The 27980-nt window shown below is 46.1% G+C and overlaps 1 protein-coding gene, 2 long non-coding RNA genes and 1 pseudogene across 3 annotated transcripts; 2 read left to right on the forward strand and 2 right to left on the reverse strand.

Moving 5' to 3' along the window:
* The first annotated feature begins 1092 nt into the window (after positions 1-1092).
* On the forward strand, positions 1093-2824 carry LOC127336709 (uncharacterized). The gene is made up of 2 exons (XR_007873489.2): positions 1093-1488; positions 2595-2824. It is a non-coding gene; the product is annotated as an uncharacterized lncRNA (long non-coding RNA).
* A 13480-nt stretch (positions 2825-16304) lies between these two features.
* LOC127336699 (N-acylphosphatidylethanolamine synthase-like) lies at positions 16305-20210 on the reverse strand (annotated as a pseudogene).
* A 266-nt stretch (positions 20211-20476) lies between these two features.
* LOC139836194 (uncharacterized) lies at positions 20477-26332 on the reverse strand. The gene is made up of 2 exons (XR_011752840.1): positions 26136-26332; positions 20477-21902 (listed from the first exon to the last, which is right to left on the reverse strand). It is a non-coding gene; the product is annotated as an uncharacterized lncRNA (long non-coding RNA).
* Positions 21534-24095, forward strand: LOC127336707 (flavanone 3-dioxygenase 3). The gene is made up of 3 exons (XM_051363544.2): positions 21534-21776; positions 22972-23210; positions 23316-24095. The coding sequence occupies exons 1-3, from the start codon at positions 21534-21536 to the stop codon at positions 23884-23886; spliced, it is 1053 nt and encodes a 350-aa protein (XP_051219504.1). The 3' UTR covers positions 23887-24095.
* Positions 26333-27980: the final 1648 nt, after the last annotated feature.

Genomic DNA, 27980 nt, shown 5'->3' on the forward strand with positions numbered 1-27980 from the left:
GGAAACCAAATCGAAAGTTAAACTCCGACTCGGTCTCGAACACCAGCAAAATTCAGTTAGAAAGGAGATGGTAACCCAACCAAAGTCCAAACTAACGTCACTAAACTCATATCAATCCTTGGCAAGGCTGGTCCCCCTAATGCGGGATTAAAGTAGCATGAATGCGGTTTCATTCTGGTTCCTAAAATGTAGGGTTGGGAAATGGAAGAGGAATATGAAGATGAAGAGGAACCTTCCTTAGCAGCACATTCTGAGTGCCAAGTGCCCAATTGGAGTGGTAATAGGGGAATTGTCCTGGAGAGCGCCTAAACCCTGCCTCCAGAGACCCCAACTTGGTAGATGTTGGCATATATACTACTAGGAAAACTAAAGAATTGAAGGACCATGCGATCCATTGCAAGCTTACACACCAAAAACTCTGCATAAATAGTTAAATACGCTACGCCCTCGTCCTGTCGTCCACCTTCCTTCGGACCACAACCTCTTCCTGCCCGCTGTTGGCGGCTACAAAAACGCCTCGAGAAGGACCCGTCTACGGGGAGCTCGGCATCGGCGGGGGTGAGCGGATCTAAGAGACACCGGCGCCATACCGTGCCCAGAGAGTTAGAAGTAGCGGGGAGATAGGGCGGCTCCTACTAACCCGCGCGGTGCCGTTGCCGAGGAAGCAGATGCAGACAAGGTGTAATATGGGGAGGCGTCGGGACGTACCAGTACCGGCGGCGAGATCCCGGGCCGCTGCGCTGCCGCCACACACCGGCCGTTGAGGCATTTCGGCGGCGTGTCACTGGAATCGCCTGCGCCGGTAATGCTTCCGATCTTCCCAGCAATGGCCGCAAATCCGGGCTGGCCTGGAATGAACTCGAGAGTTGGGCTGGGCCTGAATCCAAAGCCTTTCCACGACAGGCCGCCTACTAGCGAAGAGCCCCTCCCTTGTGTCTATAGCAAATTCGGGGTACCATTAGAAAAGGTAAACACTATCTATCGGAGTCCGATGGAAGAGAATTCTCGGACCTCTCCAACGACGTCCATTTCGTTGGGATCCAACGGACTGGGTTTCCACTTGATTTTTTTTTTCGTTAACCGTGCAGGTTCGCCAACCAAAAATCCCGAAACTTCTGGTCATAAACACCTTCCAGATCTACCCCAAATCTCGTTCAAAAAAAGATCTACCCCAAATCACGCCGCCGAGCAACTCGCCTCCTCATCGCTCTGCTCTGGGAAATCATCGTACCAATTGCTCCAGCCGTGCCGCTTGTTTCCCTCGAGATCGTCACCTCCCCCTGCACCTCACTCACTCGTGCGCCGGCAACACGCGCGGCGCTCCGCCGCGAGCAGATGTCGTTGGGGCATCACAAACGGGCGGTTTGCGCAGGTGGTGCGAGAGACGACTTAACCATGCCGTCTAAGCTACCATCCGGCGACCAAATCTGCAGGCCATAGACTGCTTCCACTGCTCACTTCAGCGACTACACGATCCGGGGAGAGAAGGTAACAGGAACAGACCTAGGTCCCCATGTTTGCCTAGTTTCAGAATTTTCTGAACACCCGATCCTTTTAGTCCTCTGCTATTTGAGATTGTGAAACCAAATTTAACATCCGGTCATATATTTTGCATCTTCTAGGTTGTAGATGTTTACGTGGTAGTATTAGTCATGTTCATGTTGCTACAAACTTTTTTTCTACTTGCATGTATGCTTCATAGCCGATTTGTATACCATACACCGAAGCTCCCATGGTACGCATGTACATCTGGTCAGCGATGGCAGAAGGTCCAGCAAGCTCCACCAACTAATATCAGGTTTAAAAAAAAAACTAATATCAAGTTCCCATGTAGCTCTATATTTCAGTTTCTATGGTTTGAATTACAAGCCTAGCTACAAACATACCACTTGATCCACTGATTATTTGTTCGTATGATTTAGGCTCACAATATTCACTTGTTTTACTCACAGTTTTGATTACCTACATCTTTGCAGCGTCATGGTATTTTTAGTTTATAAATTTATATGCTTCCACTAGGTTCATAAATAATTAACTGCTAAAGAGATTCGGTGCTTCATATATATGCAATATGTGCTTCTCATGTCTAGATCAATTGATTGGCACGACAGCCATGCTTCATAAGTTTGTATCCATGCTTCAGTACCCAGAATTTGTCCGGAAGCATCCCCATTTGCAAAAATCGTAATTTCTATAGTGCTTGTGCGAGTTATATATGCTATGATGGCATCAAATCGCTGCTTAAGTTTTTCTACTTGATTTTTTTCCTTCAACTTGTGCCATTGTGTGGTGCTCTCATTGTACAGTAATTTTGCTTCAACGGCTATGAGTATGTGCTTCCAATGATGGCATCAAATCGCTGCTTTACGCCGGCCAAGTTTTTATACTTGATTTTTTTCTTCAACTTGTGCCATTGTGTGATGCTCTCGTCGTATAGTAATTTTGCTTCAACGACTATGAGTCTGTGCTTCCACTGTGTGTGTTTGCTTCACTGGTGCTTCAACATTTCTTAGTGCTAGGGTGTGCTTTGTGTTACTAAGTGATGCTTCTATTATATAAACATAATTTTGTCTAACCTGATTCTGGTTGTATAGGCAGTGATGTTGCTATACTGCCGAGTACGCCGCAGCTGGGACACAAATGCCTTATTGAGGAGGATCTTGCAGCGCATGGGAGATCATCCAGGATCAACCCATACAACGGTCAATAATACTGGTTAGGGAGAAGTGAGAAAAGTGTTGTTGTAATAGTGTTTAAATCTGTCACTACAAGAGTTGTGATTATTTGTTTAAATCAAATAATGTGTATATTGCTTCGTGTTTCATGTCGTGCTTCCACATATTTTTTGCGAAGAAAATATTTGCATCAGATTGAAATTTGTTTTCGTTGCATCAAAAGATGTATTAATAGATCAAAAATACTAGCATGTATAAATAAATATTTCTATTGGTTGTAGAAAAAATATTCCATGATGCGAACAATATGTCACTAGCGCCACAAAAATGATGCTTCTATTTGTCAAGATGAGTGCTTTCTTGATCCAAAAACATGTCGCCATTTTAAATGAATGGAGGTTGAAAAATGTTGATTTCATCGATCAAGATGAATGCTTCAGTCATCAAGAAAAATGCATATTGAAAATACAAATGTTAATTATTTTTTACATTTATTTTGTTGGAAACGAATTACTAGAAGCATGCTCCCATTATTTTTGAAGCATATTTATATTTAGTTTGAAACATCAAATAATATTGAACACAAAATTTGCTTGGAACCAAATAAGGAAACGGATTGATCTGCTCGAAAACACGGTTTATTAGAATAATTAGTTGCCTAAAAATCTGAATCATTTTAGGAAGCATTTAGTACGAAACAAATTAGAATTCACAATTACTTCGGATCCCCAGATCTGTTTCACAAAAATATGAAATCTGGCCCACGATTTGTGGAGGTAGTCACGCGCGGGGATGGTTCATAATTGGGACGGCTTCAACATCGTGCGGCCATGGTCTACTCGATCCTACGGCCACAGCCAGGTCCAATGGGAAGCAATCCGTCGGGTTCCGATTCCTAGCACTGCCCATTAGAAAAAGACCCAACTTTAAGAAGGGAAACATCTTCCTCGCATTAAATGAGCGATTGACACGTGGCAGATGTAGGACGCAAGCGCGCAACAACCAGCCACGCGGGCGAGAGGGCATGCAAGAAGTACAGCGCGGGACGCGCGCACAACTACGCTCGAGCGAGTATACATCCGCGCGGACGAGTACATCGAGGTTTCGTCCATCCACGAGAGGTAGCTAGCAGGAGCACAACTTTCTGAGATCCAATTTTGTAAACGTGATGACGTATATCACGTGCACTATATCAAAGTACAAGTACAACTCAATGAACATCTAACTACACTTGCGCACGAGCAGGTACAGTCGCGCACACGAGTAAGTACAGTCGCGCACACGAACGAGTACACGTACAGTCGCGCACACGAGTAAGTACAGTCGCGTACACGAACGAGTACAGGTACACTCGCGCACACGAGTAAAGGAAAAAATGCAGCAAATACATTCAAAACAGAAATACTAATCAGTTAGGTACACACCACGAGTATAACCATAGTAGTATAGGAAGTACAAAAAAAGTATCTTAAAACCTATCAACATGGGATCTAGTTTTAAAAATCTCGACGAGAGGGTCTCAAAAGTGAAAACGGTTCGTAATTTAAACTTACGGTTCTCAAGATATTTCATTTTGAAAAAACGAATCTAGGAAAAAAAAGGGAAAAACTGACACAACCCAGCTCCCATGTCTTCTCTCTCCTTTCTCATCCCTACCTTGCTTCCCCTTGCGACACGTGGCGACCAGGGAGATCACTTCCCAAGAATTTTCTGGCACCACAGCGCGCCACTTGTCGCGTGCGGAGCGAGTTGTCTTCCCTTCGCGAAGATCGGCCTTTTTCTAACGATTTCGCAAATTCGGCGATTCCTATACCCTCGTTGCGTCTGTTAGGGCATCTCCAACGGGACGACGCAAACGGACGCTGAGCGACCGTTTGCGTCCGCGGAGACCGAAAATGCGTCTGGGCCCTGCTCAAGCGAGGCGACGCAAAGTGACCGGGCCGTCCGCGGCGACGCAAACCTGGCCTAAATATGCGCCAGGTTTGCGTCTCCGCGGTCACGCCGATTGTCCGCCAAAACTTACGTCGGACCGGCGCGTCAGTGGCAGGGAGGCCGATAACATTCCCGCCAGTGGCCATTCCCCGCGCGAAAAATCAAAGTAGACCGGCGCCAGTAGTCCAGAAGCGATGGACGTCCTCGCCGCCGCAGCCACAACCATGGATTCCGAGGGAACCCTCGCACCCGCCGCCGCCACAGACTCCCCCCATAGCCACGACCATAGCGACAATGGAGGCCGCAGGTCCGGCGGACGCAAAGCGTGCCGCCACTGGCTAAGAAGGGCTTCAATATGGTCCATTGCTGGGACAAGCTGAAGGGCGCGCAAAAGTGGCAGACAAGCTTTGCGGCCTACGATGAAGCTGTGAAGAATGGGACATCGGTTAACGTCGATGGCGAAGACGACGATCATGGCCATCATTGACAAGGGATTAACTCGTCAATGCCTACGTATTGTAGACTTAGGGTTTCGTAAGAAGTAGAGGGCAAGTTGATCTCGAAGGTTCAGCCGAACAAAGGTGCTCAACTCAATATTACGGTGGCTAGGTTACAATGATTCGGTCCTTTCTTTCACCCTCGACTTCCCATTTATAGGCGAAGCCGAGGCTTTTCCTTATCGTACAAGTTACAAATTGCCGGGCCGCGTTGGGCCTTTCCTTATATTGATACAAGTTTCCTACAATAACTCTAGCTAGCTTCCTAATCCGAGGACCTCCAACCTCCTGGGCCTCCAAAGCTTCGGGTCCATGGGCTTCCTGCTTTCCTGTGGACCTGGGGTACTTATTCGACATGCCCTGTAGGCATACCTATGTCAGTAGCCCCCAAGATTTTACTTGAGTCGTAGAGTCGAGTGAAATCTCCATCTTGTATCTGTTTAACAATACTTTCGATTTGTATTCAATTTTTACCCAATGTCTATATTGTACAGGGATAATGGTAAATGAGGCTGGTTCATCTGACGGATTAGGTACCAGTTAATTGCTCTCGTGGCAAGCCCGCATAAACCTATTTCAAGTTCAAGTTCCTGGACTCGAACACAGGATACGGTATAATTCAATACGTGCCGCTTCAGGACTTACCGTGAATCGAATTCTAGCTATTTTATCGAGTACCCAACGCGTCCGTCGGGATTTTTTTCACATCTGTTGATGTGGATAAGGTGGGAGAACGCATTCCTGTGCGATTCCACGCCACACAGGACGTATCCTGGGGTCTTACCTTCGTAACCCCTTTTGCGAGTCACGACATTTAGAGTTTTTATCGCAGCAGGCGCGCTCTGAGAATATATTGTCGAGTACCTTTGAGCGACTGATGGAATACTCCATTTCTTCGGGTTGATGTACTATATTGAATAATATGTTGACTCCCGATAGGAGTACATGACGAGTTACATGTAACTCGAAGATGTACGTAGATTGATTAAGATTCCTCGGCTTCATTCTATATTGTCTTGTCAATATTCTTTCTTTCTACTTCCGATGGAAGTAGCCCCCGAGGCTACATCCGAGTGTTTGCACTTAGGTGTAGGCTCAACTTTTGCTATTTAACCAACTCTATATTTTCATCATCATTACTTCGTTTTATCAGGAGTATATTCAACACTGCTGATAAGAGTAGCCCCCGAGCATATGGACGGGTGCTTGCAGCTGGACATAGGCTCCCGATTTGTACTTCTGACCATATATTGTCTTGGCAACTCGAAGATTTATTCAATCATGACGTCGATGCTGACGAAAAACCATGTGTTGTCACCTCGGGAAGACACGTCTGCCAGTGGACCACTGTTTTGTGGGTCCAAAATCTCTGCTCTTTCCCCACGTCGCGCAAGTGGGCTTGCACGTTCTCCGACATTCTCGGCACGCTCGCAGTAACTTCCTTATTTCCAAAATAAACAGTAAACAAAGTAGCTATCATTATTATTCTCATCATCAAATATAGGAGGCATAATATAATCATAATAAACTTTATCCTCCATAGTAGGTGGCACCAAAATATCACTATCATTATAATCATCATAAATGGGAGGCAAAGTATCATCAAAGTAAATTTTCTCCTCCATGCTTGGGGGACTAAAAATATCATGCTCATCAAAACCAGCTTCCCCAAGCTTAGAATTTTCCATAGCATTAGCAACAATGGTGTTCAAAGCGTTCATACTAATATCATTGCTACTAGCATGCAAATAAGGTTCCATAGGTTTTTAAATTTTCGCATCAAACAATCCATGTCTTAACTCAGGAAATAGATTAAAAAGCTCACAGTTGTTTTCCATTATGCCTAACAAGTGTAAACAAGAAACAAAAAGATGCAATTGCAGGATCTAAAGGAAATAGCTTCGAGCACTCACACACCGGCAACAGTGCTAGGAAATAGCTTAGTAGTCGGAGGATGTGAATACCTTTTACCTTACCTCCCCAAAGAACGGCGCCAGAAAATAGCTTAGTTGCCGGGGACCGGAGTGTGAGTGCCGTTTACCTTACCTCCCCGGCAACGGCGCCAGAAAATAGCTTGATGTCTACGCACGCTTCTATTCCTGTAGACAGTGTTGGGCCTCCAAGAGCAGAGGTTTGTAGAACAGCAGCAAGTTTCCCTTAAGTGAATCACCCAAGGTTTATCGAACTCAGGGAGGTAGAGGTCAAAGATATCCCTCTCAAGCAACCCTGCAATTAAGATACAAGAAGTCTCTTGTGTCCCCAACACACCTAATACACTTGTCAGATGTATAGGTGCACTAGTTCGGCGAAGAGATAGTGAAATACAAGTAATATGGATGAATATGAGTGGTAATAGCAATCTGAAATAAAGATGGCAGCGAGTAAACATGCAGTGGAATAGTAAATAAACGGAGATTCGATGTTCGGAAATAAGGCCTAGGGATCCTACTTTCACTAGTGGACACTCTCAACATTGATCACATAACTGAAACTACTCTACACTCTCTTGTTGGATAACAAACACCATTCATTGTGTAGGGCTACAAGAGCTCCCTCAAGCCGGAGTAAACAAGCTCCACAACATTCGGAATTCATATTTAAGTAACCTTAGAGTGCATGATAGACCATTGCAATTATACCGAGTACTAACATAGCATGCACACCGTCACCGTCAGGCTATGAAAGGGGGAATAGATCGCATCAATACTATCATAGTAATAGTTAACTTCATAATCTACAAGAGATCACAATCATAACCTACACCAAGTACTACATGATGCACACACTGTCAACATCACATCATGGAGGAGGAATAGACTACTTTAATAACATCACTAGAGCAGCACATAGATGATATTCAACTAGATCACAAAGAGAGAGATGAACCACATAGCTACGGTAGAGCCCTCAGCCTCGATGGAGAACTACTCCCTCCTCATCATAGGAGTCAGCAGCGTAGATGAAGATGGCGGTGATGTCGATGGAGATGCCTTCCGGGGGCACTTCCCCATCCCGGCGGCGTACCGGAACAGAGACTTCTGTCCCCCGAATCTTGGCTTCGCGATGGCGGCGGCTCTGGAACTTTTCTCGTATCGTGGCTTTCCTTTAGGGTTTTCGCGACGGAGGCTTTAAGTAGGCGGAAGGGCAGCCTCGGAGGGGTCATGGTGGGGCCACACCATAGGGGGCGCGCCCAGGGCCTTGGCCGCGCCGCCCTGGTGTGTGGGCCCCCCTGGCTCCCCTCTGGTCTCTCTCCGGTGTTCTGGAAGCTTCCGTGAAAAATAAGATGCTGGGCGTTGATTTCGTCCAATTCCGAGAATATTTCCTTACTAGGATTTCTGAAACCAAAAACAGCAGAAAACAGGAACTGGCACTTCGGCATCTTGTCAATAGGTTAGTTCCGGAAAATGCATCAAAACGATATAAAGTGTGAACAAAACATGTAGGTATTGTCATAAAACTAGCATGGAACATCAGAAATTATAGATACGTTGGAGACGTATCAAGTAGCCCCTTCTGTAGGTAACTCAGAAAAATCTGCCAATTTACGTGAATGATCCTCAGATATGTACGCAACTTTCATTCAATTTGAGCTTCTTCATCTGAGCCTGTTAAGTGCCTCGGAAAAATTCGTCTTTACGGACTGATCTGTTTTGACAGATTCTGCCTTTTATTTCACATTGCCTCTTTTGCTATGTTGGATGGATTTCTTTGTTCCATTAACTTTCAGTAGCTTTGTGCAATGTCCAGAAGTGTTAAGAATGATTATGTCACCTCTGAATATGTGAATTTTTGATTATGCACTAACCCTCTAATGAGATTGTTTTGAGTTTGGTGTGGAGGAAGTTTTCAAGGGTCAAGAGAGGAGGATGATATAATACGATCAAGAAGAGTGAAAAGTCTAAGCTTGGGGATGCCCCCGTGGTTCATCCCTGTATATTTCAAGAAGACTCAAGCATCTAAGCTTGGGGATGCCCAAGGCATCCCCTTCTCCATCAACAACTTATCAGGTCACCTCTAGTGAAACTATATTTTTATTCCGTCACATCTTATGTGCTTTACTTGGAGCGTCTGTATGCTTTTATTTTTGTTTTTGTTTGAATAAATTCGGATCCTAGCATTCTTTGTGTGGGAGAGAGACACGCTCCGCTGTTGCATATGAACACAGGTGTTCTTAGCTTTATTTTTAATGTTCATGGCGAAGGTTGAAACTGCTTCGTTCATTGCTATTTGGTTGGAAACAGAAAATGCTTCATGTGGTAATTGGTATATTGTCTTGAATAATTTGATACTTGGCAATTGTTATGCTCAAATAGATCATGTTTAAACTCTTGCATCATGTACTTTGCACCCATTAATGAAGAACTACCATAGAGCTTGTTGAAATTTGGTTTGCATGATTGGTCTCTCTAAAGTCTAGATATTTTCTGGTTGAGGTGTTTGAACAACAAGGAAGACAGTGTAGAGTCTTATAATGCTTGCAATATGTTCTTATGTAAGTTTCTTTGTCTTACGGTTCATACTTGTGTTTGCTTCAAACAACCTTGCTAGCCAAAGCCTTGTACTGAGAGGGAATGCTTCTCGTGCATCCAAATCCTTGAGCCAAAAACTATGCCATTTGTGTCCACCATACCTACCTACTACATGGTATTTCTCTGCCATTCCAAAGTAAATTGCTTGAGTGCTACCTTTAAAATTCCATTCTATGCCTTTGCAATATATAGCTCATGGGAAAGTAGCTTAAAAACTATTGTGGTAAAGAATATGTCGTTTATGTATCTTATTTCTTATAAGTTGCTTGTTGAGCGGTAACCATGTTTCTGGGGACGCCATCAATTTTGGTTGAATATCATGTGAGTTGCTATGCATGTTCGTCTTGTCTGAAGTAAGGGTGATTTGCCATGAGTTGTATGGTTTGAGTATGCATATTGTTAGAGAAGAACATTGGGCCGCTAACCAAAGCCATGTATCATGGTGGAAGTTTCAGTTGGACATTAATCCTCAATCTCTTATGAGAATATTACTCGTTGTTGAATGCTTAAGCATTAAAAGAGGAGTCCATTATCTGTTTTCTATGTTGTCCCGGTATGGATGTCCTCAAGTTGAGATCTATCAAAAACGAGAAATCAAATGCGATCTATCTCCTTGGACCTTTGTACAGGCGGCATAGAGGTACCCCTTTGTGACACTTGGTTGAAACATATGTAATGCAATGAGAATCCATGGAAATCCAAGCTAATTAGGACAAGGTGCGAGCACTATTGGTATTCGATGCATGAGGCTTGCAACTTATAGGATGTCTTATGCATAACACATATGATTTATTACTACCGTTGACAAAATTGTTTCCATGTTTTCAAAATAAAAGCTCTAGCACAAAAATAGTAATCCATGCTTCCCTCTGCGAAGGGTCTTTCTTTTACTTTATGTTGAGTCAGTTTACCTACTTCTTTCCATCTTAGAAGCAAACACTTGTGTCAACTGTGTGCATTGATTCTTACATACTTGCTTATTTGCACTCATCATATTACTTTGTGTTGACAATTATCCATGAGATATACATGTTGAAGTTGAAAGCAACTGCTGAAACTTATATCTTCCTTTGTGTTGCTTCAAAACTTTCTACTAAGAATTTATTGCTTTATGAGTTAACTCTTATGCAAGACTTATTGATGCTTGTCTTGAAAGTACTATTCATGAAAAATATTTGCTATATGATTCAGTTGTTTAGTCATTATCTTTACCATTGCTCCGAATCACTTCATTCATCTCATATGCTTTACAATAGTATTGATCAAGATTATGATAGTAGCATGTCACTTCAGAAATTATCCTTGTTATCGTTTACCTACTCGAGGGCGAGTAGGAACTAAGCTTGGGGATGCTTGATACGTCTCAAATGTATCTATAATTTCTTATGTTCCATGCTAGTTTTATGACAATACTCACATGTTTTATATACACTTTATATCATTTTTATGCATTTTCCGGTACTAACCTATTAACAAGATGCCGAAGCGCCAGTTCCTGTTTCTGCTGTTTTTGGTTTCAGAAATCCTACAAAGGAAATATTCTCGGAATTGGACGAAATCAACGCCCAGGGTCTTATTTTTCCACGAAGCTTCCAGAAGACCGAAGAGGATTCGAAGTGGGGCCACGAGGGGCCGACACCACAGGGCGGCGCGGCCAAGGAGGGGCCCACGCCGGCTGTGGGGTGGGGCCCCGTGCCTCCTCCGACTACTCGCCCTTCCGCCTACTTAAAACCTTCGTCGCGAAAACCCTAGTACCGAGAGCCACGATACGAGAAAAGTTCCAGAGACGCCGTCGCCGCCAATCCCATCTCGGGGGATTCAGGAGATCACCTCCGGCACCCTGCCGGAGAGGGGAATCATCACCGGAGGACTCTACATCATCATGCCCGCCTCCGGATTGATGCGTGAGTAGTTCATCCTTGGACTATGGGTCCATAGCAGTAGCTAGATGGTTGTCTTCTCCTCTTGTGCTATCATGTTTAGATCTTGTGAGCTGCCTATCATGATCAAGATCATCTATTTGTAATGCTACATGTTGTGTTTGGTGGGATCCGATGAATATGGAATACTATGTCAAGTTGATTATCAATCTATCATATATGTGTTGTTTATGATCTTGCATGCTCTCCGTTGCTAGTAGAGGCTCGGCCAAGTTGATACTTGTAACTCCAAGAGGGAGTATTTATGCTCGATAGTGGGTTCATGCCTCCATTGAATCTGGAATAGTGAGAAAGTTCTAAGGTTGTGGATGTCTTTGTTGCCACTAGGGATAAAACATTGATGCTTTGTCTAAGGATATTTGTGTTGATTACATTACGCACCATACTTAATGCAATTGTCTGTTGTTTCCAACTTAATACTTGGAAGGGGTGCGGATGCTAACCCGAAGGTGGACTTTTTAGTCATAGATGCATCTTTGGATAGCGGTCTATGTACTTTATCGTAATGCCCTAAGTAAATCTCATAGTAGTCATCATGATATGTATGTGCATTGTTATGCCCTCTCTATTTGTCAATTGCCCACCTGTAATTTGTTCACCCAATATGCTATTTATCTTATTGGAGAGACACCACTAGTGAACTGTGGACCCCGGTCTATTCTTTTACATCTGAAATACAACCTCTGCAATCATTGTTCTCTGCTGTTCTTTGCAAACAAACATCATTCTCCACACCATACGTTTAATTCTTTGTTTACTGACAAGCCGGTGAGATTGACAACCTCCTTTGTTAAGTTGGGGCAAAGTATTTTGATTGTGTTGTGCAGGTTCCACGTTGGCGCCGGAATCCCTGGTGTTGCGCCGCACTACACTCCTTCACCAACAACCTTCACGTGTTCCTTGACTCCTACTGGTTCGATAAACCTTGGTTTCTTACTGAGGGAAAACTTGCTGCTGTACGCATCACACCTTCCTCTTGGGGTTCCCGACGGACGAGTACTTTACCGTCACAAGGAAGCTACTTTCTGGCGCCGTTGCAATCCCTGCCGCGTCAACAGCACCCGCCCATAGACTCGGGGGCTACTCCCATCGGGAGCGCTTCGCGCACCCGACAGAAAGAAACTTCGACTCTACATCAAGCACAAGATTCAACAGATGATCAAGACATTCGGACGAAGATAACTTTAGTCCCTGCCCGAAGCTTCACTTCGGCCAGACACTCGGGGGCTACTGATGTGGGCATAACCCTTCGGGTACTCGACATTGCCATACCCGGTGCAAACTATGAAGCTGGACCAGCACAAGGACTCGACAAGCTTGACCTGCACGCGCCTCAACTTGGACTACAAGGAAAGAAGACTCCAATACGAATCTTACTAGGACTCTTGTAAACCCTAGCTTGGCTGATATATAAAGCCAGGCAGGGGCACCCCTTAGAGGGGGATATTCAGAAACACAAATCATAGAGGCGACACTCCTAGACACCGCAACCCGCGGATTAGAACTAGACTAGATCCAACAACTCCGCCTATGGCGGCCCCCTGTACACATATTTTCATATACTGGATTGCTAGCAGGACGTAGCGATCCTCCACCGCGGGGACGTGAACCTGGGTACGTCGTGTACCGCCTCGCTCCCGGAACTTCCGTCGTCGCCTTTCTCTAAAACCCAAGCCCCTCATGGTGGGCATTGCCGATGAACCGCCTCGTCATAGAGCTTCCCGTAGGTATCAACGCCTTCTCACCATCAAGTGGTACATCCGTGACGGTGTCAAGGTGGCCGACGATGGAGGCTCGCCGTCGGTACAGAGGACCGAGGAGTCGATCGCGTTTTCTCCTGTATTTTGGAGGCTCTTTGTGCAATAGTTCATGCCATTAAAATGTATACCGCCTTTCCCAGAAATGTATACCGCCTTAAATATGAGATGGAGCTTACCCTCCCTTCTTCAAGAAAAAAAAAAGATAAAAGAACAGAAGCGTGCATAAAAAAGGTCGTGTAAATCGAGAAGGTTAGGTTGCTGGAAAGCTAAGGCCCAACTCCATCTCCACTACCGGCCCGTATAATAAGTCGATTCGAGGCCAACTCCAACCTCTGACCGGTACAGTACAGATTCCTCTTATTTCGGCCTAGGGTAGAAAAAAAAGAAGTTTCGACCTGCGTCCGCCATCTGGAAGGATGTCGCTTTCGCCGAAGCGTGCGCGCCATCAGGCCATCGCTCCGGCTCCCTCCCGACGACAGGTCTCGATGGACGTCCCTGCACGCGGACATGGTCCGGCTCATCGGCTGGCGGGTGCTGCTGGCCGGAGACCTGCCGGACTACGTCCGCTTCCGCGCCGTGTGCGCACACTGGCGGTGGAGGACCGTCTGCCCGCGCGGCCAGGGTATCGCCGACCCGCGGTTCCATCCGCGCCGATGGAGGATCTCGCAGGAGCGGCATGGGCTCGGCCCCGGCGACGACGGCAGGAAACGCTTCGTCAACGTCTTCACCGGAGCCTCCGTCTGCCTTCGGCTTCCTCTTCTCGCTGACCATGCCGTCCTTCGATCGGTCGAGGGCCTCCTCCTAGTGCGCCGGGAAGGGCCGGGCCGACGCGACGTGCGCCTCCTCAATCCTTTCACCGGCGACGCCGCGGTTGCGGAGCTCTCGCCGTCCATACCCTATGGAACTTCATACCCATTCGAGCTATCCACGGAGGACGGCCGAACAAAGACATGGTACTACCAGCTGGGGCACGCTTACAAGACCCCAAACAGTCCATGGACACCAGCACCCCCATTGACACATAAACTCGTTTGAGTTGACTTAGTTTTATACCTCAAGCCAGCCAGGTGAATTGAAGATGCAACATCCAACCATTGCTCATCCTGATTGCCCTATTGTGTTTGCCAGAGACGGCCGGACCGAGGCAACATACATCTCCTCAACCCTTTCGATCACCGGCGACATTGCAGCTGCCGAGCTCTCACCCGTCATATCTACTGAAACTGTCGACGGAGTCAGCGCCCAAGTGACACATAAAATCGCTCGAGTTAAAAAAAAAGGGCAGCCCGGTGCGTGAAGCTCGGTGAATTGAAGATATTGTGGGATTTTTAATTCGCTTGAGTTGATTTATTTTATTTTATACGTGAAGCTAGGTGAATTGAAGATATTGTGGGATTTTTAATTGTTCGTCAATTCCTGTGTAATGTGAGCATGTTGGTTTCCACTCTACACATGATTTTTTTATTTTCTACGTGAAGCTAGGTGAATTGAAGATATCGTGGGATTTTTAATTGTTCGTCAATTCCTATGTAATGTGAGCCTGTTGGTTTCCACTCTACACATGAATGCTGAAACAAAATCATATGTTGTTGCAGGTGAGTAAAATACTAGTAGATGGTAATTAATATTAAGGCCTGGAGGTGAAGAAGGATTAATTGTTAGTATAACGTATTGGTAACCTAGGCTGGCACGTACAACTTATTGTTAAATGATCTTTATGTAAAACTCATCACAACAAAAGACAAGAATATGAGTGTTGGTGGTTCAGATAAATATGATTTGGTAGCAAATGTAGTGACCATCAATCAGAGTCAGGTTGTCTGAACTATAATTCTCTAAACTGCTTCTATCGTACATTTAGGCAGGTGCGATGTTCAACCATTACTCATCCTGATTGCCCTATTGTGTCTGCATCATCTTAAACTAGCTAGTGGAGCTATATCCGATTCCAAACCAACCCAACAAGGTACTAGAGAAAAAATGATCAATGTTGCTTCTGGTTCAAAAGCGCTTTCCTCAACCCCTCCATCACAGACCGGATCCTCTCCGACATGATCTTCTGGTAAAGCCATCTCTGCGCTGCCTCGTCTAGCGGCCAGCCCTTACTTTCAAACGATGTCTTAGCTTATCGTTGCTGCTACCTGCTTTAAGCTCGGCAGATCAAATTCTACTGGTTCCCCCACAATAATTTGTATCTCCTTGCCGCAGATCGAGAGGCAATGGTGGACGGTGCCCAAAGAATGATTTCTCTGGCATGACCTACAGTCCAGCAGGGAGATAAGAAATCTTAGTTTTTTTTGACGGTGCAAATCTTAGTTTATCAAACGGAATACAGATGAACTAGAGCTGGGGGTCATGTAGTTCATGAACAAGCAAAAAAACCAAAATACACCATTGTAGCAATAAACCATATTTCATCAAGAGTACTATGTATAACATCTAACTTCAAATGTTCCTCATCAATGCAGTGCAAATCTAAGAGAAATAACACGAAGAAGATTTTTCATTTTACCAAAGAGAATGCGGATGAAATAGTGCTGGTGCAACTCATTGAATAAGAAAAGAAAGATCGACACACACAAAACTGTAGCAATATATCATCTTTAATTAAGAGTACTGTGTGCAACGTTTCATTTCAAATGTTCCTTGTCAGTGCAGTGCAAATCTGTAAAAAAAATGATGGTATCTCAGAGATACAGAGATTTCCATATACCTTTTCAAAACCAGTGTGAATAATAGGCAAAGCTACTGGGGTTACAGGTGCTCGCACAATAAGACTGGCAGTTGCCCACTTCAGTCGTCTGATTGGCTGGTGATCTTGGGCTTGAGGGAATGAATGCAACTGTTTGAATATGTCATGACGAAATTTACAATCAAATAAAGGCCAGTATTTGCAAACATAAGCACACCATCTGTTAATGACAGAATGACTGATACTGAAATGAAGAATATGATCAAAACAGGTCACCCAAGAGCCAAAAATTCACGTCCGTAATATTAATCTCTTTGAACATATTGGCAACATAGGCTGGCATGTACAACTTATTGTTATGTAAAACTCATCATAACAAAAAGACAAGAATATCAGTGCTGCTGGTTCAAATAAATATGATTTGGGTGCAAATATAGTGACCATTAATGACAGTCAAGTTGTCTGAACTCTAATTGTCCTAACTGCTTCTATCGTACATTTAGGAAGGTGCAATGTCCAACCATTACTCATCCTGTTTGCACCTATTGTGTTCGCATCATCTTAAACTAGCTAGTGGAGCTATTAGCTATATCTGATTCCGAACCAACACAACAAGGTACTGGAGAAAAAAATGGAGGCCCTCCGTCCTTGGCCCATTGTGGAAGAACAAAATGATCAATGTTGCTTCTGGTTCAGAAGCGTTTTCCTCAACCCCTCCATCACAGACTGAATCTTGTCCGACATCTTCTGGTAAAGCCATCTCTGCGCTGCCTCGTCTAGCCCCTCAGGTGTGATGGTCGGCCAGCCCTTCCTTTCAAACGATGTGTCTTGGGGTATCGTTGCTGCTTCCTGCTTTAAGCTCGGCAGATCAAATTCTACTGGTTCTCCCACAATAATTTGTATCTCCTTGCCGCAGAGGGGCAATGGTGGACGGCGCCCAAAGAATGATTTCTCTGGCATGACCTACAGTCCAGCAGGTGGATGTTAAAGTAGCACAAAAGAAATCTTAGTTTTATCAAAGGGAATAAGCTGGGAGTCATTAAGGGAGATGTTCATGAAAAAGTAAAAACCTGACACACAATACTATTGCAATAAATCACATTTCATTAAGAGTAGTATGTATAACATTTAACTTCAAATGTTCCTCACCAATCCAGTGCAAATCTAAGAGAAACAACAACGAAGAAGATTTTCATTTTATCAAAGAGAATGTGGATGAACTAGTGCTGGGAGTCATGCAATTCACTGAATAAGAAAAGAAATATCGACATACACCACTGTAGCAAAAATCATACAGTATTTCATTAAGAGTACTATGTATAACATTTAACTTCAAATGTCCTCATCAATGCAGTATAAATCTAAGAGAAATAACACCGGAGAAGATTTTTATTTTATCAAAGAGAATGTGCATGAACTAGTGCTGGGAGTCATGCAGTTCATTGAATAAGAAAAGAAAAATCGACATACACCACTGTAGCAATAAATCATACAGTATTTTATTAAGAGTACTATGTATAACATTTAACTTCAAATGTCCTCATCAATGGAGTGGAAATCTAAGAGAAATAACACCGAAGAAGATTTCCATTTTATCAAAGAGAATGTGGATGAACTAGTGCTGGGAGTCATGCAATTCATTGAATAAGAAAAGAAAGATCGACATGCACCACTGTAGCAATAAATCATAGTATAACATTTAACTTCAAATGTTCCTCATCAATGCAGTGCAAATCTAAGAGAAATAACACCGAAGAAGACTTTCATTTTACCAAAGAGAATGCTAATGAACTAGTGCTGGGAGTCAGGCAACTCATTGAATAAGAAAAAAAAGATTGGCACACACCACTGTAGCAATATATCATCTTTCATTAACAGTACTGTGTGCAACTTTTGATTTCAAATGTTCTTTGTCAATGCAGTGCAAATCTAAAAAAACGATGGTATCTCAGAGATAAGAAAAATTTCCATTATACCTTTTCAAAACCAGTGTGAATAATAGGCAAAACTATTGGGGTTACAGGAGCTCGGATAATAAGACTGGCAGTTCCCCACTTCAGTCGTCTGATTGGCTGGTGATCTTGGGCTACTTTTCCTTCAGGGAATGAATGCAACTGTTTGAATGTGTCATGAGGAAATTTACAATCAAATAAAGGCCAGTATTTGTAAACATAAGCACACCATCTGTTAATGACAGAATAACTGATACTGAAATGAAGAATATGTGCATACCCAGCTGCCAGTGCTAAGCACTTCAAGGGCTTCATTCATATGCTCTTGATAAATTCCAGCCCCTCTTGTGATCGGCACACATTTTCCTGTGCATACAATTAGTTTTCAGTAGCAAAATCATCAAATTATGTGATACACATCTATGTTGACACTGCCTTGCAACAGAACCTGAAAATGCAAGAATAAAGAAAAACACAAGCACTCAGCATCTAAAGTACCAATTGAACTAGAGGTCAGATGACATAGATGTTAGCTTATCATCGTTTATGTTATACTAGCACAAAGCAAGGCAAGCATCATATCATTTCATTTGATATATGTAGTAGTACTGAAAAAGAAACATGCAATTTCATGGTAAATGCATACTATATGGAAAATGTGAAATACAGAACAAATATACAGTAAGCAACAACATACATAGTGCTTGGAAAAGTTTGATGTTTTTTAGTTAACTTTCTAGAGCTAGTCTTGATAGTGAGTGTCATAAATTAGGACCTCTTAGGTAAACAAAATATCTATGACAGTTGTTAGCGGCTCTGTACACATGATGTGAGTTAGCATAGTAGCAACTCCAAACTACGACGGTATTTGCATTTTAAATGAAAACATATAAGTGAGAGCGAAAAGGCCTATTTATTAAATGGGGTTACCAGATGCTTAACTAAAGGATGCAATAAAATGGCACTGCTATAGCAACATTTCTTATCTTGAAATTGACTACAATCCACGCCGGAGCACGCTGCACAGCATGAGTTAGAACAAGCGAAAGTGATGTTTCGGGAGATAACTAGGCCAACATGATGATATGTGACAATGTACCATACTGAGTATCATAATACGCAATATAAATAATAAAGAAGCACAAGGAGCCTCACCGACTCTAAACATGTAAGACATGAATGCATTTCTGAAGCAGATATCCTCAGCTGTCAACACCCATCTTGCAAGCTTCGCATCTGTAATAGGGAAACCCTTGAATCCCCACATAAACGGGTCATCTATCCTGTACAAAAAGTACAAGTACAGGATAGCCTCGAGGTTACCAAAACTCCGGACACACAAGAAGCGTATATAGAAAACAATATATGCCGCACTAGTTCGTAACATCTGGCACCTATCCATGGCACGTGTACAATACACCAAATGCTAAGACAACACATCATATATAAGATAGATCTGTCTTGTCGATTGCATACACGGCTTCTAGAAAATCACGATTTCAATCTACACTAAGTCGATGTGGCATGTAAAAAAGAGAGCAATATGCGCCTTCGTGAAATTTAACTAAAATTTCAACACTTAAATTGAAACCCAACATGTGGACGCCTGCTGGCCGATGAGGTTTGTCGAAAACTCTGAATTATAACTGCAGAGTATCTGAGTTCTAATAATGGTTCATAGAAATCCACTACTCATGCTGTTGACCAATAAACCCCAATGAACAGACACGACTGAATGCAATAGCATCAATCCTAAAAGTAAATGGCATCAGCGAAGGGCTCTATTTGCAGGTTACCGACCCACGCAATTTGCACAGATTCGCAACCGGGTGCTGCCACAAGGACAGATCAGAATACTCGCACAAACAGCAACTCCGATCTCTCCGCCTAAATCTAGCTCGAAGCCATTAACAGTAAGAGTAATACGCGGGGTGGCGGGGCGAGAGAGCGGAGACATACGTGGACATGTGGTTGCTGACGGTGAGGAGCGGCGTGCCGGGGGCCGCGACTTGACGACGCGGTGGAGGGCGTCGGCGTTGTGGACGGTGGTGGTGTTGAGCAGCGCCATGTACGCCTTGGCGACGGTGCCGATGGCGCCGATCACCGCGGCGCGCGGGACGCCGCCCAGGTGGCCGGCGCGCCCCGCCCACCGCAGCGTCCGCGCCGCCGCCGCCGCCGCAGCGTCGGCTGACGCCGCCATCTTTTTACCCTCTTTGTCCTTTCTTCTCGCGTGTTTTTTTTTCCTTCTGCTCCTCTGCTGCCGTGTTGGTCGTGGACGGCGGCGGGCAGCGACCCTTTTCTGCGGCGTGGGCCGCGCTCGGGCGGTGACCTGGGCCCGGCCCGTATCAAGTTCAACAAAACTCTTGTGTTCGATCGTGGGCCGACCTGCCAGCGGTTATTAGGCCTCCCGAATTTGACGTGAACTGGAGAGGATGTACTACAATGTTCTAGGGGAAGACTGGATAAGCTGTTCCGTTTACTTACAGTTAACCCGAGTGCTAAAAAGTGCACGAGTGCTATTTAAACTTAGAAAATGCAAAGCATCACAGATGCCATATGTTTCAGTCCCAAGACAGGTGGCTTCACACGAACCACCAGCCAAAGCATCCAAACCCTGGAACTTGAACACCTTATAACCAAGTAAAAGAAAAACATGGCAGAAAGTTCCATGGTGGACACGTCTGCTGCAAGATAGTAAGCACGGACGAGGCTCATCCACATCCACGGTCTCTGCTACTACAAAGTTTATTGCCACTAATTGGTAACAGGGCAGCCTACGAGAAGCGCCAGAAATAGCTTTTTTTCGGTGGCACTGCACCAAACAATGAGCTAACCAAAGCTTCCATTCAGATTCAGACCGGCAGCAGCTTCTAGTGCCCTCCATCAGCCCCTCCTGGACAGGCACCAGAAACACAAACGGAAGCAAGTTGCCGCTGTTATTCCCATACGATGCTTGTAGTTGAGTCACACGAAAAATCCCCAGTTGCACTTCAACGCGTAAGCAGGAAGAAAGAGTGCAGTGGACGAGAGCGACGCCACCATCCGGGACACTGCCAAAATCAAGCTTTTCGGACCCTCATACTTGCACCAGGAATCCAGCGTCCATCAGCACAACCCTGGACAGCAGCAAAAACATTGGCAGAAAACAAGTTGTGTCCATATAAGATATTATCAGTATTGCCATTATTGTTGCCTAATCCCTAAACAAAAACCAATTGCATAACAGGAGGAAAAGAGTAGGATGGAAAAAACCGGCTGAGCCTGGAGCGTAGTGTTAAGATATAGTGTCAAGATACTCCAATTTGCTTATGCGGCGGCACACAGGCGACATGCACATTCCCAAGGTAGGACCCGCGAAGGAGCTTCCCCTGGACCAGTAATAATAAATATATTGCCAAGTGCATGCATGGATGGTGATGGATGGCTTGACCTCTCATTTGGAGTGATCATTGTCCAGGTGAGGAGGATCAGAATCTGTATACCGTACTGGTATGCCTGCAGAGGGATGCAGACAGTGGTTTCCTGGGTTACCTGGAATGGACCTGCCTATAAGTAGATGTTATCCCATAGGACAACACTTCACCCTGTTCTGATTCTGCATAGTAAGATTGGACTCTGGTGGTCAGTCAACATGTCTGATGACTCAAAGAGTATCCCTCCGGAACAGCTGCCATCGGATGACCTCCACCCGCCGCCAATGCCGGTGATCAACCTGGGTCACCTTATTCTTGAACCCGAAACACGATCCGGTGTGGTAGAAGATATCGCCAAAGCATGCCATGATCTCGGGTACTTCCAGGTATGCTCCCGAGAACATTTCTTGTTTTTTTCCTTTTACCTTGTCATTTCTCCCACTGTCCAAACTCACATAGTTAACATTGCCACTTGTGCACACTGTGCTAGAATGTAGATCAAGGAAGCTGACCTGTACATGGAAAATGTGAGAAAATTAAACTAGATTTGCCATTGTAGAAACGTTCCAAAAAGGGCTAGGAGGACCTCCTTTCAAATACCGCAGACATATTTGTTAGTATACGCAGAAGATTCTTACAGGAGCATGGTTTGATGAGCTCCATTCCCACTTTTGGCCCCCAAATGAGGAGTTTGAGCTATGCATAATTAGGTGTATATAGAGTATAACAGACCGCACACATAATTGTACGAGACAATGGCGACTGTCTGAAACTAGATCAAATGGAGGACGACCAGTTCCTTTATGTCGCTTGGTTGCAGGGAAACTGACAAATAGAATGAAGCGAAAAGTTCAAACCCATTTCGCCACTCAGTAGTCCAGTATTCATGGGAATGACAAAACTACTAGTTGAAGCTCACTTTAGTACTCACAAATGGTAGATATTCCTATACTTGTCGCATTCTTCATATTTTTTCTTTATGTGCATATATCCAGAAAGCATTGCGCTTTATGTAAATTTCTTTTTATCTGTAAATCCGTCTTCATTAATTTAATGTACAATATGTAACAGAAAGCTTCTACAGTCCATATGCACAAGCATATGTTTCTTCATTATTAGTCAACAGTTGGTCAAAGTTCTAAACCTGTAACAAAGTCTAAGCTTACTCATTAATGGCTGGTTTAACTCTAGTTCCTGGGTCCATGTAGGCACAACAAGGAAGCGAACAGTATTGCTGTGGTTTGTTTTCTGACAAAGGTGATCTTCCATTAATGGAAATAAAAAAACCAATTGATATAAAATGTGCCTTATGTGCATATAAAAATGCTCAAGCTTCAAGTTTCAGTGTTTCACACATAAGGGATGTCAAGGTTCTCAAGGATTAATGACTAAAACATATGAGAAAAGAAAAGAATTCGTCAGAATGTTTCTTCTTCTGATTAAGTAACTACATAAAAGGATAACTTAAGCTACTGTCTTTTCCTAGAACCCTTGTTGGACACTAACTAACTAGCAGGTGGTAAGCAAAGAAAGAAAGCTTATATGTGTATCTAGTCTCTGATGATTCCTCCATTTTTGCAGGTTATTAACCATGGGATCAGTCAATCTGTCATGGATGGTGCTTTTGAAGCAGCTTTAGATTTCTTCAAACTGCCAAGTGAGATAAAGGAAGAGTTTGCATCAGATGACCTTCGACAGCCCGTTAGATATGACACCAGCTCAAAGGATGGCATTAGTATGTCACGGGCATTCCTAAAGCATTATGCTCATCCCCTCAGTGATTGGATGCAATATTGGCCAGAAAAGCCACCAATCTACAGGTAAAAGATCATCTTACAAAATCTACTTACATTCTCAAACTACAGAACCAAATGTGTGTGTGTCTGTAAGAGCCATCATAACTCATTTTTGTTTACTGAAAACAGGAAACACATGGGAACTTTAGCTGTTGAAGTAAGGAGGGTGGCTTTGCAGCTCATGGAGGCGATACTTGAAGGCATGGGATTGGGAAAGGATTACCAACATGAGAAATTTGAAGAAGGATTGCAGCTAATGTCAGTGAATTGCTACCCTAAAGAATCAGAAGGTGATGCGGCGATAGGGCTGGCACCGCATTCTGATTACGGATTCCTTACCATCTTGCTCACAAGTTGTCGGGGCCTGGAGGTCGTTGATCGCAACAGCAACAGCTGGAAAGTGGTACAGCAACTCCCACATGCATTGCATGTACACGTAGGAGACCACATGGAAGTTCTGAGTAATGGTCGGGTAAAGACTGTTGTGCACCGTGCTGTTCTGAATCCTGAAGAAGAAAGGATCTCTATAGCTAGCATCCTTGGTTTTGCACTGCATGAGAAGGTCGCCTGTGCCAAAGAGCTAGTGGATGAACAAAATCCCGAAAAGTACAAAGGGAGCAGCTTCAATGACTTTCTAGATTTTCTCACAAGTAATATGGACAACAAGGACAGGAACTTTCTTGGGAGCATTAGGATGTGAGGAGCATAATTACTAATTGAGGTATAATATTTACTTGAGCCCAAAAGCAGATGCTATGAGAAGCTCTACGCTTACAAAGATTCCCCCTGTCTGTTTGGATTACTTATCTGTAATAGTTTTAAATCATGTATCGGTAGTTTGTTCCCATGTTGTTTTCCGCTTTCATCGTTATATTGTAACGGGTCTGTAACAGGTAAATAAAAATCCACCATGTAAATCTATCCAGTATGATGTATTGTACTATGTTAAAACTTTTTTTTTTCGAGAGTACGCCAAAGTCGTACCATATCTTTATAGAAGGCAGAAGTTTGAGTACAAGAACGGCACCACTCGCTACAAGCAACGAGCGTAACCTCACACAACGCCGGCTACAGACCAAACAACCACAACACAAAGAACCTGTCCTAAGCAACAAACCAAGCCACGTCTCGACCGGCGTGAAGCACCTCCGAAGAGGAACGGCTCCCAAAGGAACTTCCTTGTCAACGCACCATCCGAAGGAGATCAATGGCGGGACTTGGACGGATCCCAGAAGCTGTCCTCCAGAACATGAACATGCCAGCAGTGACGTGCATAGTGCCTTGATGAACTGCCATGGACCGCTGCGACGCCGGATTGAAGCCGCCAAGGACCTGTGCACCGTGTCTTCATACCCGATGCTCCCAACAGAGTTACGACGTCGAAGACGCCACCATCGAGCCGATCCGCGGATCGAGGCTTTCGCCCGAAGACAACATCCAGCTCCAAGCAGGTTATGGGGACTCCGACACTCCTCGGCGGCGCCTCCAAGGAGGGGAACGACACCCGCGGGCGCCGTCGCCGCCGGCCCGACTGAGCCAAGCTAGACTTTCGTCCGAGTCATCGCAAGCCTCCCCAACCCCCGGAACTGGGGCATACCGTCCGTGAGGACTCGCACCGCCGCCGTCGCAGCCCCTCGTCGATGAAGTTGCAAAAACCGCAGAACTCCGAAACACCCACCGCATGGCTGAAGGCTAGGCGAAGACCCCAACTCCGACTCCATCCCGGCGAGGCACCACAACCTTCACACCCGCCGGCACGAAGCACTGCGGCCAACACTCCCGCTCCTCTGGCTTGGGCTGGGTAGCCCTCCACGAACGCTACCCACTCCAGGCGAGACGTCCCTCCCAGCCACCCCACCCGCCAGACCCAGATCGGGCCCGCAAGCCCAGATCGGGCCCGGGCCGCCAGCTTCCTCCGCCCGCGATGCCGACGAGGAACACCGCAGGAGCGCCGGCCAAGGGGGCGGCGGGCCTCTGCTCGCCAGGGCGTTCCCTGGCCGAGGCCTCCGCGCCGCCGCCACCCAACCTGCCGCTCCCAGACGCCCCTCACGACGCCGCCGCGCCGCCACGACCTCCCTCCTCGCCCACCTCGCTGGGATCTCCTCTCCGCTCGACCCCTCCGCCACGCACCACCGGGGACCACCGCACCCAGCGCCGCCGACCGCTCGCGCCACCTGCGCCGCCCTTCGACGTCCATGTCATAAATTTACACATGGATGCATTACTTTCTTCTTTGAGAGAAAACTGTAGGGGGAAGCCTTAATGAATTCTCCCTCACTTCCTTCAATATTTTTACTCTACATGTCACATGAATGGATATATGTCACTCCAGGGCATGCTACTTGTAATAGTACCAGTTCTGATAGATGTCAGTTTTTAGTTTGCCAGTCTCTCCGTTCGTGACATATTTATTTTAGTAGTTTAATTGATGTGCAAATTTATGACATTTCCAGAGGAAACCAAATCGAAAGTTAAACCCCAACTAGGTCTCAAACAGTAGCAAATTTTAGTTAGAAAGAGATGGTAAATGGGGGAATTGTCCTGGAGGGCGCCTAGACCCCAACTTGGTAGATGTTGGCAGTTGGCACATATACTACTAGGAAAACTAAAGAATTCAAGGAGCACGCGATCCATTGCAAGCTTACACACCAACTAACTCTGCATAAATATGTCCCGCCCTCGTCCTGTCGCCCACATTCCTTGGAACCACCACCTCTTCCTGCCCGCTGTTGGCGGCTACAAACGCCGTATAAGAGCCTCGAGAAGGACCCGTCTACGGGGAGCTCGGCATTGGCGGGGGTGAGCGGATCTAAGGGACACCGGCGCCAGACCGTGCCCACAGAGTTAGAAGCAGCGGGCAGATAAGGCGGCTTCTACGAACCCGCGCGGTGCCGTCGCCGAGGAAGCAGATGCAGCCACGGGGTAATATGGGGAGGCGTCGGGACGTACCAGTACCGGCGGCGAGATCCCGGGCCGCTGCGCCGCCGCCAAACACCGCCGTCCCGGCCGTTGAGGCATTTCGGCGGCGTCTCACTGGAATCGCCTGCGCCGGTAATGCATCCGATATCTTCCCAGCAATGGCCGCAAATCCGGGCTGGCCTGGAATGGACTCGAGAGTTGTGGTGGGCCTGAAACCAAAGCCTTTCCACGACAGGCCGCCTAGACTAGTGAAGAGCCCCTCCCTTCTGTCTATAGCAAATTCGGCTGTTCCTATTTGACGCTCGGTTGCGTCTGTTAGAGGCGCAATGCATACGTCAATTCCTTCAGCGCGGACGTCGGGCCGGCCCATTTTGTCGGTGATGGGGATGGAAGAAGGTGCCACGAAGGAAGAAGGCGACCATGCGCCCCACCTCGCCTGAGACGGTGTAGAGCAGCTAGGCGCGGCGTCATGGGCGGAGGTGAGGCCGAAAAACTTAGGGTTTTGGGTGTGGGGCTCACCGAAGAACTTAGGGGAGGGTGGGGGATCGTCGGAGAACTTATGGAAGGGTGGGTGTAGTGCGGGTGAGTGCTCGCCGAAATTGGAGGAGCTTTAGAGGGAAGGCGGGGGTGGCGGTGGCTGTGGCTCGGGTAGGGTGGCAAGGCGGTGCGCGGGAGCGTCGGCGGCCACGGGAGGCGGGTGTAGGCGGTTGTGGCCGGCTGCAGAGGCGGGGGCTAGCAGCAGCGATCAATCACGGAGATGAGGAAGACGGTGCGATGCGAAGTGGGCCTGTTGTGGGTATACTTCATGGGTGTACCATCGACAGTGGCTAGATCCGGCAAGCCCGGGTGGCCCATAGACGGTGATGAGGCATGCGGCCCATCGGGCGGCCCAGTTGCTGTTGATCATGAAGGAAGAAGTCCAGCCCAGGATCAGCAGGCCGGATCCGTACCGACCTAGGAGTGACCCGGATCCAGGGAGGCCCATGAGGAACCCGGATCCAGTACGACGTGTATGGAAGGCGGATCCGTGACGTGCACGGCAAGATATTGTACCGTAGCTAGGCTGTCTGTAATCCGGCTAGGACTCTCCATGTAAACCCTAGATCCGTGCGCCTTTATAAGCCGGATCCCGGGAGCCCTAGAGGCACAACCACAACTCATTGTAACAACGCGAAAGCGCCCAGATAATTCCAGACAAGCAGCGATGAGGCCCTGTCTTCGTGCGGGTGTTCGAAGGCTGGGTAAATCGCGTACCACCGTCCCGAGAGCACTCCGCCCTATGGCCCCTATTTCTTCTCCCCTCGTGAGGATCCCTCCTCCGGTGTCACGTCGATTAGGCAACGACGGTTGGCGCCACCGTGGGGCTGTGGCGTACGGAGGCCGGAACCGGGAGGGTTCCGCCATGGGAAGCTACGACGACACCATCGGCGTGGGGCGCGTCCTTTACGCCGGGAATCTGCCGATCGTCCCTCCGGATGAGTGCTGGATTCCGGCTAGGACAAACCCCGTCAAGCTCTCCATCGTCCCAATTGGCGGCATTCACATCTTCATCGGGGAAACCGTCGATTCCGACGGAAACCCACTGGTAAGTAACGCAGACGCGACCGCCGCAGAGCTGGACGCTGTCGCTAAGATCCGATCTAGATGCAGGAGCTTCCCAAGGAAGATTCCGCCTCGGATCTGGAAATTTCAAAGCCCACCCAATCCGCCCCGAGCAGGAAACAAAGGTGGAAGACCAATGCAGATCCGCTGGGTTTCCCAGGTGTTAGAAAGCGAGGTGCCACTTCGTACACTTCTTGGCCCATACCGCCGGAACCGCCCCTCAAGAAGACGGAGCTGGTCCTGAGCGGTAGAGGCACCGGAAAACGGCGCAGA

Source organism: Lolium perenne, chromosome 2, assembly GCF_019359855.2.
Source record: "Lolium perenne isolate Kyuss_39 chromosome 2, Kyuss_2.0, whole genome shotgun sequence".
NCBI classification, from domain to species: Eukaryota; Viridiplantae; Streptophyta; class Magnoliopsida; order Poales; family Poaceae; genus Lolium; species Lolium perenne.

Bases quoted from the DNA above. Each gene is read 5' to 3' on its own strand.
- LOC127336707 (XM_051363544.2), top strand. From the start codon at position 21,534: ATGTTATCCCATAGGACAACACTTCACCCTGTTCTGATTCTGCATAGT. The intron at 21,777-22,971 runs GTATGCTCCCGA...CCATTTTTGCAG, and splicing joins ATGATCTCGGGTACTTCCAG to GTTATTAACCATGGGATCAG. The intron at 23,211-23,315 runs GTAAAAGATCAT...TACTGAAAACAG, and splicing joins GAAAAGCCACCAATCTACAG to GAAACACATGGGAACTTTAG.